General features: G+C 53.4%; 1 protein-coding gene across 1 annotated transcript; it reads left to right on the forward strand.

Moving 5' to 3' along the window:
• Positions 1-730: 730 nt before the first annotated feature.
• On the forward strand, positions 731-7,453 carry TEFM (transcription elongation factor, mitochondrial). Its single transcript, XM_040330126.1, has 4 exons — positions 731-855; positions 2,059-2,483; positions 4,872-5,021; positions 7,003-7,453. The coding sequence occupies exons 1-4, from the start codon at positions 825-827 to the stop codon at positions 7,429-7,431; spliced, it is 1,035 nt and encodes a 344-aa protein (XP_040186060.1). The 5' UTR covers positions 731-824; the 3' UTR covers positions 7,432-7,453.
• Positions 7,454-12,310: the final 4,857 nt, after the last annotated feature.

Raw genomic sequence — 12,310 nt, forward strand, 5'->3', positions numbered from 1 at the left:
CCCCCCTCTCTTCTCTCCCCCTCTCCTTCTAGCTCCCCCCCTCTCTTCTCTTTCCCTCTCCTTCTATTTCCCCCCTCTCTTCTCTCTCCCCCTCCTTCTAGTTCCCCCCCCCCGTGGGAGAGAGGGGGGGCAGGAGGAAGAGAGAGAGAGAGAGAGAGAGAGAGAGAGGGGGCAGTGGGAGAGAGAGAGGGGGGGCAGGAGGAAGAGAGAGGGGAGAAGGGGGGCAGTGGGAGAGAGCGAGCGGGGGCAGGAGGAAAAGAGTGGGAGAGAGAGAGGGGGGCTTTTTTTTAAAAAGCTTTATTTAAACTTTCACAGAGAGGGGGGCAGGAGGAAGAGAAGGAGGGGAGAAGGGGGGCAGTGGGAGAGAGAGAGAGCCATTTACTGCCTCAGGGTGGACAGTATTGAGCAAGGCGCTCCCTTTCACAGACTGCCCAGCACACACCCGGCTCATTATTGTGAAAAAAATATTATTTCTGCAAAACCTCGAGAGGTCAGGACTCTGTGCAGCCAGTCAAGTTTCTCCACCCCAAACGCGCCCATCCATGTCGTTATGGACCTTCCTCTGTGCACCGGGGGGGGGGGGGGGTGGGAGGAGAGTGCAGACAGGTGGGAGGAGTTGTGGGCGGGGTGTGCAGGCGGGTGGGAGGGGTTGTGGGCGGGGTGTGGCTCTATCCCCTCCCCGGATATCTGATACGAATATTCTGGTCACGCCCCCTATCCCCGTCTTTTATTGCGCTCTATATGGGGTGTGTCCTGCGCCGCAGTCCCGCCCCATTGATGTATAGGAGTGACGCGATTCCGTGACGTCATCAGTCGGCGCCTCCATGTTCGGATACCGGAGAGTTCTCATTGCCGGTAATGAATCCGACCCTCCCCCACTCACTACACGTGACCGAATCCCGCACTGAGCACATGTGACCCAGAATAACCCCTCCCCCAGAGACACGTGACGGGTACCGACCCCCCAATCACCTCTATTGTGTCCAAATCCCATGTGGGGGTAACCTTCCCCCTCCCCCAATGTCACCGCCGACATGGCCCCGCCTCCTCCACAGAGAATGGCCCCGCCTCCTCCACACAGCATGACCCCGCCTCCTCCATACATGACCCCACCTCCTCCACACAGCATGGCCCCGCCTCCTCCACACAGCATGACCCCGCCTCCTCCATACATGACCCCGCCTCCTCCACACAGCATGGCCCCGCCTCCTCCACACAGCATGACCCCGCCTCCTCCACACAGCATGACCCCGCCTCCTCCACACAGCATGACCCCGCCTCCTCCATACATGACCCCACCTCCTCCACACAGCATGGCCCCGCCTCCTCCACACAGCATGACCCCGCCTCCTCCATACATGACCCCACCTCCTCCACACAGCATGGCCCCGCCTCCTCCACACAGCATGGCCCCGCCTCCTCCATACATGACCCCGCCTCCTCCATACATGACCCCGCCTCCTCCACACAGCATGACCCCGCCTCCTCCACACAGCATGACCCCGCCTCCTCCACACAGCATGACCCCGCCTCCTCCATACATGACCCCGCCTCCTCCACACAGCATGACCCCGCCTCCTCCATACATGACCCCGCCTCCTCCATACATGACCCCGCCTCCTCCACACAACATGGGGCGCTGACATGACCCCACCTCCTCCATACATGACCCCGCCTCCTCCATACATGACCCCGCCTCCTCCATACATGACCCCGCCTCCTCCACACAGCATGACCCCGCCTCCTCCTCACAGCATGGGGCACTGACATGACCCCGCCTCCTCCATACATGACCCCGCCTCCTCCATACATGACCCCGCCTCCTCCACACAGCATGACCCCGCCTCCTCCTCACAGCATGGGGCACTGACATGACCCCGCCTCCTCCATACATGACCCGCCTCCTCCACACAGCATGACCCCGCCTCCTCCACACAGCATGACTCCGCCTCTTCCACACAGCATGACCCCGCCTCCTCCACACAGCATGGGGCGGTGACATTTTAGCCCCCCAATCAAGTCCTGCCTTTAATTCAGCTTTTTATTTCCGTCCTCCAGGGAGACATCTGATTGGACGGTCATGTCCTTTCACCAGGTCAGAGTGGCGGCGGCCGGTCCACTCGTCCCGCCCTCTTGGCAGACACGACCCCCCACAGGAAGTGACCTCATTGGAGGAGAAGAGCGGTGTGGACAAGGACTTCACCCCGCAGCAGAGAGACGTCATCCTGCGACTCCTGAACACGGCTTCTGAGAGTCAGCTGGACTGTGTGCGGGAGCTGCAGGGCAAGAAATCCGCCGGCATAGTGCGCTACCGGGAGCAGAACGGCCCGTTCCCCGACCTGGACACCCTGCGCCGCGTCCAGAACTTCCAACCCACCTTCATCCACAGACTCTGTCTCTCCATGCTCAGCCTCATGGACCGGACTGACCGCACCGTGCTTGCCAAATTCCTCAAGCCCGATATCCCTGTGTATAGGCTGCAGGTAGGTACATCTCTCACCACTAGGGGGCATCAGTTCTACCAACTCACCACTAGAGGGCATCAGTTCTACCAACTCACCACTAGAGGGCATCAGTTCTACCAACTCCCCCACACTCACCACTAGAGGGCATCAGTTCTACCAACTCACCACTAGAGGGCATCAGTTCTACCAACTCACCACTAGAGGGCATCAGTTCTACCAACTCCCCACACTCACCACTAGAGGGCATCAGTTCTACCAACTCACCACTAGAGGGCATCAGTTCTACCAACTCCCCACACTCACCACTAGAGGGCATCAGTTCTACCAACTCACCACTAGAGGGCATCAGTTCTACCAACTCCCCACACTCACCACTAGAGGGCATCAGTTCTACCAACTCACCACTAGAGGGCATCAGTTCTACCAACTCCCCCACACTCACCACTAGAGGGCATCAGTTCTACCAACTCACCACTAGAGGGCATCAGTTCTACCAACTCACCACTAGAGGGCATCAGTTCTACCAACTCCCCCACACTCACCACTAGAGGGCATCAGTTCTACCAACTCACCACTAGAGGGCATCAGTTCTACCAACTCACCACTAGAGGGCATCAGTTCTACCAACTCACCACTAGAGGGCATCAGTTCTACCAACTCCCCCACACTCACCACTAGAGGGCATCAGTTCTACCAACTCACCACTAGAGGGCATCAGTTCTACCAACTCCCCACACTCACCACTAGAGGGCATCAGTTGTACCAACTCACCACTAGAGGGCATCAGTTCTACCAACTCCCCACACTCACCACTAGAGGGCATCAGTTCTACCAACTCACCACTAGAGGGCATCAGTTCTACCAACTCCCCACACTCACCACTAGAGGGCATCAGGTGTACCAACTCCCCACACTCACCACTAGAGGGCATCAGTTCTACCAACTCACCGCTAGAGGGCATCAGTTCTACCAACTCCCCACACTCACCACTAGAGGGCATCAGTTGTAGTGCCGGCTTCTCCACACTCACCACTAGAGGGCATCAGTTGTAGTGCCGGATCCTCCACACTCACCACTAGAGGGCATCAGTTGTAGTGCCGACTCCCCCACACTCACCACTAGAGGGCATCAGTTGTAGTGCCGGCTTCTCCACACTCACCACTAGAGGGCATCAGTTGTAGTGCCAGCTTCCCCACACCCACCACTAGAGGGCATCAGTTGTAGTGCCGGATCCTCCACACTCACCACTAGAGGGCATCAGTTGTAGTGCCGACTCCCCCACACTCACCACTAGAGGGCGCTGTAGTGCCGACTCCTCCACACTCACCACTAGAGGGCATCAGTTGTAGTGCCGACTCCTCCACACTCACCACTAGAGGGCATTAGTTGTAGTGCCGGATCCTCCACACTCACCACTAGAGGGCATCAGTTGTAGTGCCGACTCCCCCACACTCACCACTAGAGGGCATCAGTTGTAGTGCCGACTCCTCCACACTCACCACTAGAGGGCATCAGTTGTAGTGCCGACTCCCCCACACTCACCACTAGAGGGCATCAGTTGTAGTGCCGACTCCCCCACACTCACCACTAGAGGGCATCAGTTGTAGTGCCGACTCCCCCACACTCACCACTAGAGGGCATCAGTTGTAGTGCCGACTCCTCCACACTCACCACTAGAGGGCATCAGTTGTAGTGCCGACTCCTCCACACTCACCACTAGAGGGCATCAGTTGTAGTGCCGGCTCCCCCCAACTCACCACTAGAGGGCATCAGTTGTAGTGCCGACTCCTCCACACTCACCACTAGAGGGCATCAGTTGTAGTGCCGACTCCTCCACACTCACCACTAGAGGGCATCAGTTGTAGTGCCGGCTCCCAAACACTCACCACTAGAGGGCATCAGTTGTAGTGCCGACTCCTCCACACTCACCACTAGAGGGCATCAGGTTTTGCACCAATTAGAATGAGTCTTGTAGGCGGGGCCATGCGGGCTCCTCCCCTCCTCTGTGTATAGTGACAGTGGTTGTCTTTGTAGGAGGTGGGGCCATGCGGGCTCCTCCCCTCCTCTGTGTATAGTGACAGTGGTTGTCTTTGTAGGAGGCGGGGCCATGCGGGCTCCTCCCCTCCTCTGTGTATAGTGACAGTGGTTGTCTTTGTAGGAGGCGGGGCCATGCAGGCTCCTCCCCTCCTCTGTGTATAGTGACAGTGGTTGTCTTTGTAGGAGGCGGGGCCATGCGGGCTCCTCCCCTCCTCTGTGTATAGTGACAGTGGTTGTCTTTGTAGGAGGCGGGGCCATGCAGGCTCCTCCCCTCCTCTGTGTATAGTGACAGTGGTTGTCTTTGTAGGAGGCGGGGCCATGCGGGCTCCTCCCCTCCTCTGTGTATAGTGACAGTGGTTGTCTTTGTAGGAGGCGGAGAGCATCGTGTCGATCGTCTTTGGACTGAGGAAGCTGGCCTGGGCTCACGTCGATCGATCGTTGACCGTCAGAGAATGGCAGCAGGAGGAATGCTTCCACCTAGTGAAGGGAAAACATCTGCCGGAGGTGTATCTGGAGACCGTAAGTGAGGAACTACAAATCCCAGCATGCCCCCTGTCTGGCCTTTGATTGGACGATCCCCCTCCCATTGGTGCAGGGTGCTCAGTCTGGTGTGTGATTGGTCTATCCCTCTCCCATTGGTGCAGGGTGCTCAGTCTGCACTCTGATTGGTCTATCCCTCTCCCATTGGTGCAGGGTTCTCAGTCTGGTGTGTGATTGGTCTATCCCTCTCCCATTGGTGCAGGGCGCTCAGTCTGGACTCTGATTGGTCTATCCCTCTCCCATTGGTGCAGGGTGCTCAGTCTGCACTCTGATTGGTCTATCCCTCTCCCATTGGTGCAGGGTTCTCAGTCTGGTGTGTGATTGGTCTATCCCTCTCCCATTGGTGCAGGGCGCTCAGTCTGGACTCTGATTGGTCTATCCCTCTCCCATTGGTGCAGGGTGCTCAGTCTGGTGTGTGATTGGTCTATCCTCCTCCCATTGGTGCAGGGTGCTCAGTCTGGACTCTGATTGGTCTATCCTCCTCCCATTGGTGCAGGGCGCTCAGTCTGGTGTGTGATTGGTCTATCCTCCTCCCATTGGTGCAGGGTGCTCAGTCTGGACTCTGATTGGTCTATCCTCCTCCCATTGGTGCAGGGTACTCAGTCTGGACTCTGATTGGTCTATCCTCCTCCCATTGGTGCAGGGTGCTCAGTCTGGACTGTGATTGGTCTATCCCTCTCCGATTGGTGCAGGGTGCTCAGTCTGGACTCTGATTGGTCTATCCTCCTCCCATTGGTGCAGGGTGCTCAGTCTGGACTCTGATTGGTCTATCCCTCTCCCATTGGTGCAGGGTTCTCAGTCTGGTGTGTGATTGGTCTATCCTCCTCCCATTGGTGCAGGGTGCTCAGTCTGGACTCTGATTGGTCTATCCTCCTCCCATTGGTGCAGGGTGCTCAGTCTGGACTCTGATTGGTCTATCCTCCTCCCATTGGTGCAGGGTGCTCTGTCTGGACTCTGATTGGTCTATCTCTCTCCCATTGGTGCAGGGTGCTCAGTCTGGACTCTGATTGGTCTATCCTCCTCCCATTGGTGCAGGGTTCTCAGTCTGGACTCTGATTGGTCTATCTCTCTCCCATTGGTGCAGGGCGCTCAGTCTGGACTCTGATTGGTCTATCTCTCTCCCATTGGTGCAGGGTGCTCAGTCTGGGCTCTGATTGGTCTATCCCTCTCCCATTGGTGCAGCGCGCTCAGTCTGGTGTGTGATTGGTCTATCTCTCTCCCATTGGTGCAGGGTGCTCAGTCTGGACTCTGATTGGTCTCTCTCTCTCCCATTGGTGCAGGGCGCTCAGTCTGGGCTCTGATTGGTCTATCCCTCTCCCATTGGTGCAGGGTGCTCTGTCTGGACTCTGATTGGTCTATCCTCCTCCCATTGGTGCAGGGTGCTCAGTCTGGACTCTGATTGGTCTATCTCTCTCCCATTGGCGCAGGGTGCTCAGTCTGGTGTGTGATTGGTCTCTCCCTCTCCCATTGGTGCAGGGCGCTCAGTCTGGTGTGTGATTGGTCTCTCCCTCTCCCATTGGTGCAGGGTGCTCAGTCTGGACTCTGATTGGTCTCTCTCTCTCCCATTGGTGCAGGGCGCTCAGTCTGGACTCTGATTGGTCTCTCCCTCTCCCATTGGTGCAGGGTGCTCAGTCTGGACTCTGATTGGTCTCTCTCTCTCCCATTGGTGCAGGGCGCTCAGTCTGGTGTGTGATTGGTCTATCCCTCTCCCATTTGTGCAGGGTGCTCAGTCTGGACTCTGATTGGTCTATCTCTCTCCCATTGGTGCAGGGCGCTCAGTCTGGTGTGTGATTGGTCTATCCCTCTCCCATTGGTGCAGGGTGCTCAGTCTGGACTCTGATTGGTCTATCTCTCTCCCATTGGTGCAGGGCGCTCAGTCTGGACTCTGATTGGTCTCTCTCTCTCCCATTGGTGCAGGGCGCTCAGTCTGGACTCTGATTGGTCTCTCTCTCTCCTGCAGATCTCCTCGGTGGTCTCTCAGCTCCCGCAGGCGGATTATTACATCCTGGAGAAGCCGGCGGTCTCCTCCTCTCAGAACACGTCGCTGTTCCCGGTGGTGTTACATTTGCGCACAGTGGAAGCCATGTTGTTCTGTCTGTTGAACCCTCAGATAGTGGCGGAGCAGGAGCAGCGGGTGTTCAGCATGAACCGGAGCACGGTGGGGAAACACTTTGAGATCATGGTGGGGGAGGCGCGGACCAGCGGGGTGGAGGTCGTTCAGAGACTCATTGCAGAGGCCAGCATCGCCCCCAAACCCCGAGTGACCTTCCCTTCAGAACTTCTCCGCCAATACCACCAAAAACTGCAACCCCGCGGGCAGAACCGCGCCGAGGAGATGTGCGACGCTCTGCTACAAGCCCTCACCTGCTATGAACTGGTCCTGATCTAGGAATAAAAGTCCCATCATCCAGCGTGGTGCCTGTGTTCTTCTATGTATGGGGGGGGGGGGGGGATCTACACCGCTTCTATGTATGGGGGGGGGGATCTACACCTCTTCTATGTATGGGGGGGGGGGTCTACACCTCTTCTATGTATGGGGGGGAGGATCTACACCTCTTCTATGTATGGGGGGGAGGATCTACACCTCTTCTATGTATGGGGGGGGGGGTCTACACCTCTTCTATGTATGGGGGGGGGGAGGATCTACACCTCTTCTATGTATGGGGGGGGGGAGATCTACACCACTTCTATGTATGGGGGGGAGGGGAGGATCTACACCTCTTCTATGTATGGGGGGGGGGGGGGGGGGATCTACACCTCTTCTATGTATGGGGGGGGGGGTCTACACCTCTTCTATGTATGGGGGGGGGATCTACACCTCCTCTATGTATGGGGGGGGGGATTTACACCTCCTCTATGTATGGGGGGGGATCTACACCTCCTCTATGTATGGGGGGGGGATCTACACCTCCTCTATGTATGGGGGGGGGATCTACACCTCCTCTATGTATGGGGGGGGGGGATTTACACCTCCTCTATGTATGGGGGGGGGATCTACACCTCCTCTATGTATGGGGGGGGGATCTACACCTCCTCTATGTATGGGGGGATCTACACCTCCTCTATGTATGGGGGGGGGGGAGGGGAGCATCTCCACCTCTTCTATGTATGGGGGGGGGATCTACACCTCCTCTATGTATTGGGGGGGGGGATCTACACCTCTTCTATGTATGGGGGGGAGGATCTCCAACTTTTCTATGTATGGGGGGGGAGGATCCTTGCACTACTCCATAGTAAGGATACTCTGAGAAGGGGGAGAGCGGACATCTTGGTACACCCCGCACTCCTCCATAGTAAGGATACTCTGAGAAGGGGGAGAGCGGACATCTTGGTACACTCCGCACTCCTCCATAGTAAGGATACAGTGAGAAGGGGGAGAGCGGACATCTTGGTACACCCCGCACTCCTCCATAGTAAGGATACAGTGAGAAGGGGGAGCAGACATCTTGGTACACCCCGCACTCCTCCATAGTAAGGATACACTGAGAAGGGGGAGAGCGGACATCTTGGTACACCCCACACTCCTCCATAGTAAGGATACAGTGAGAAGGGGGAGCAGACATCTTGGTACACCCCGCACTCCTCCATAGTAAGGATACAGTGAGAAGGGGGAGCGGCCATCTTGGTACACCCTGCACTCCTCCATAGTAAGGATACACAGAGAAGGGGAGAGCGGACATCTTGGTACACCCCGCACCCCCCATAGTAAGGATACAGTGAGAAGGGGAAAGCGGACATCTTGCTACACCCACAGGCATTTTACACTTATTTATAACAATAAAGTGAGTTTCTATAGAGAAATCCAGGACTTGGAACTCCGTCTGACTGTTAGGATGTTGAATTTTAAAAGCAGCAGCAAATCTGCTCATCTCTGGTTTGTAATCTGACAGATCACCGCTGCTTTTAAAAATCAACATCTAACCAGTCACACGGAGTTCCATGTCCTGTATTTTACAATATAAACTCACTTTCCTGTTATAAATAAGTGTAAAATGCAAAAGTCCGGTGGGTGTAACAAGATGTCCGCTTTCCTTCTTACAATGGAGGGGTGTAGCAAGATGGCGGCAACAGAACATCACTTCCATTACCAATTCTGATGAAACAGGGGCTCCGATTGCCCAATGGCAGGCCTGGGACAGTCATGGCGGGTGGAGGGGAAGGGTGAATACACATCCGCTCTCCTCCCCTTTTTGCAGTGACCCGGAAAGCGATGTCTCTGACCTCACGCCCGGGTCACGTTCTCCGTGTCGCTCAGCCAGGAAATACGATCTCCAATGCAAAACATTTGGTGGGGTACAGAGGAGACATTGGGGGGTCTATTGAGACTGTGTGTCTCTCAATAAAGAGAACCTGTCAGCAAAAAAAAAAAAAAACATCACATAGGAGACTTTTTGTCTTCTATGTGATGAAAAAAATAAAAATAAAATTTAAGTGAACAATTTTATTTTATTTTTTTTGGGCAAAAAAAAAAAAGCACATAAACCCCGCCCCATATAGATATAATTTTTTTAGACCCCCCAAATATACACACGCAGGAACATAAACACAAGCATCGGGGCGCCTACATTGTGATACACGTTACATGAGAGCAATAATTCCAACAGCAGACGACCTCCGTAACACTAAACGGACGCCTATAGGGGGCTTCTGAAGTGTCACCTATAGAAAATATATATCGGGTACCGACGTTTGACGCCATTTCACGGGGTGACCGAAAATGTACGTTTTGGCATGTTTGGTAGCTATTTACTCGGCGCAGCCTCGTCTTTTTATATTTTACCAAAAATGTGGGTCATTTATTGCCTTTGTTTGCCCCAATATTCACGTCAGTGTGCTTTTTACTGAAATATTGCATTTCCTTTGCGGTAATATTATGCGACATAAGAAAAATTGAAACTACCGCTATTTTATTCTCTAGGGTGTCTTCCTTCAGAAAATATAGGTTTGGGGTTTTGTGTAAATCTTCAGGCATAAAATGATTTTTTTTTTAACCACTACCCCACCTCCTTACGACTATATATGGCGGCACTTTAAAGATGGATATCTCGGTAACGGCAGCTGCTGCCACAACCGAGGTATCCATCTTTAGTGCGAGCGGTCCTGTAAAAGATACCGGTGGTCTCCGCGGCAGATTCCCCGCGAGATCACCGTTATCGGCGGCGGGAGGGGGGCCCCCCCCCTGCCGCTTACCGGAGCCGTCGGTGGCGGTGGAGGCGATCAGGTGCTTCAGCCTGCTCTGTGGGGATACGAGTGAGGGCAAGATGGCCCCCACCCGTCCCCATAGCATTGTTGGGCGGAAGTGAAGTCAAAACGTCTGTCCCGCCCAGCGTCTTAGAGACATTTTTTTGTTATTTTTTCAAATGACAAAATTTACATTTTTTTTTTTTTTGCATTTTAGTCTAATTATGAGATGTGACATCTTTTTGACCCCCAGATCTCATATATAAGAGGACCGGTCATGCTTTTTTCTATTACAAGGGATGTTTACATTCCTTGTAATAGGAATAAAAGTGATACATTTTTTTTCAGTGTAAAAAATAATAAAATAAATAAAAATAAATAAGAAAAAAAAAAAGTTTAAAGCGACCTGACGAGCTCACGCGCAGAAGCGAACGCATACATGAGTAGCGCCCGCATATGAAAACGGTGTTCAAACGACACAAGTGAGGTATCGCCGCGATCGTTAGAGCGAGAGCAATAATTCTAGCCCTAGACCTCCTCTGTAACTCAAAAGATGCAACCTATAGAATTTTTTAAATGTCGCCTATGGAGATTTTTAAGGGTAAAAGTTTGACGCCATTCCACGAGCGGACGCAATTTTCAAGCGTGACATGTTGGGTATCATTTTACTCGGCGTAACATTATCTTTCACAATATATAAAAAAATTGGGCTAAATTTACTGATGTCTTATTTTTTAATGTAATGTAAGACCGCTGCGCAAATACGGTGTGACAAAAAAGTATTGCAATGACCGCCATTTTATTCCCTAGGGTGATATATATATATGTGTTTGGGGGTTTTGAGTAATTTTCTAGCAAAAAAAAAATGTTTTAATTTTGTAAACGCCAAATCTGAAAAACAGGCAGGGTCCTTAAGTCGTTAAACTTGTGCAAAAAAACAGCTCTGGCAGTGAAAGGGTTAATATTTGGAATCATTTAAAATCTGGATTTTGTGTTCATTTGGCTGATCTTTGTGGAATCTTTAACATTTTAGTGATCTCAGCCATTGAAGTGCGACAAATATGCAAAACAATCAGGAAGCCCTGATCGCCACAAGAGAAAAAATCCCACGTGAATTCCCGGAGGAGGAAGAGAAATAAACCCGACATTCGGAGTCTTCGTACCGCTCAGATTATTTCTGGAAACGCCCCCATCCACTAAAAATAAAAGCGCATAAAGAAAGGTTGTGTTCAGCCTCCGCCGGCCCCCATAAAGTTTGAAGGATGGTAAACTGCCCCTTTGTTTAGAAAGTTTGGAGACCCCCTGTGACCCAGATCATAGAGGTGATTGGTCTCTGATCACATTTATTGCCAGCCCCCCCCCCCCCCCCCCCCCCGGATGGGAGAGCCCAGCAAGGCAGCAGGATGGGGACCCCCCCTCCACTACCTGTAAACGCAAACAATCCAGCAGCTACTTAGCTGCTAGGATTGCTGTTACTTTGTAGAGTTTCACATGCTTTTAAAAAAATAAAAATAAATACAGAGGTTACGGCTGCAGCCAATCACATGTACAGAATTTGTCAGATCGTGGATAATCAGACGGTGACAGCGGTTGTCACCTTTCTATACATTCTACCAGCAAACGGGCAAGCCTGAGCTTTTATTACACAGTCACTTCCCAGCCTGAGCGAGGAAGACATGGAGACGATCGATCCCGAGCCACGGAGAGGGCACCCCCCCCCCCCCGAGGGGAGATCTATAGAGACGAATCCCAGAGGACGGACCTCAGGGCTGTATCCCCCCAGACATGTAGCTCGTGTGTGTATATATATTAGTGCTGTCAGTTAAACGCGTTATTAACGGCGTTAACACAAACCCATGTTAACGCCGTCAATTTTTTTTATCGCGCGATTAACGAGGCGGCGTTCGGGGGTTATACCGGGATGATGCCTGCAGCCGCAGGAATCATCCCGGTACCGTTGTTTAGAGCGGGCGATCGGCTATCCAAACATAACAACCGATGTGGCTAAAAGCCGCTCGGTTGTTAAGCCGGAGGAGCGGGAGGGGACATCCCACCCCCCCTCCCGCCGCCTTTCGCCGCTCTGACCG

Source organism: Rana temporaria, chromosome 12 (genome assembly GCF_905171775.1).
Source record: "Rana temporaria chromosome 12, aRanTem1.1, whole genome shotgun sequence".
Taxonomy (NCBI): Eukaryota; Metazoa; Chordata; class Amphibia; order Anura; family Ranidae; genus Rana; species Rana temporaria.

What these genes read in the sequence shown, in the direction of transcription:
- TEFM (XM_040330126.1), top strand. Translation starts at nt 825, where the DNA reads ATGTTCGGATACCGGAGAGTTCTCATTGCCG. An exon ending in CCGGAGAGTTCTCATTGCCG is followed by an intron (nt 856 to 2,058) that starts GTAATGAATCCG and finishes TCCGTCCTCCAG; the next exon opens with GGAGACATCTGATTGGACGG. An exon ending in TCCCTGTGTATAGGCTGCAG is followed by an intron (nt 2,484 to 4,871) that starts GTAGGTACATCT and finishes TTGTCTTTGTAG; the next exon opens with GAGGCGGAGAGCATCGTGTC.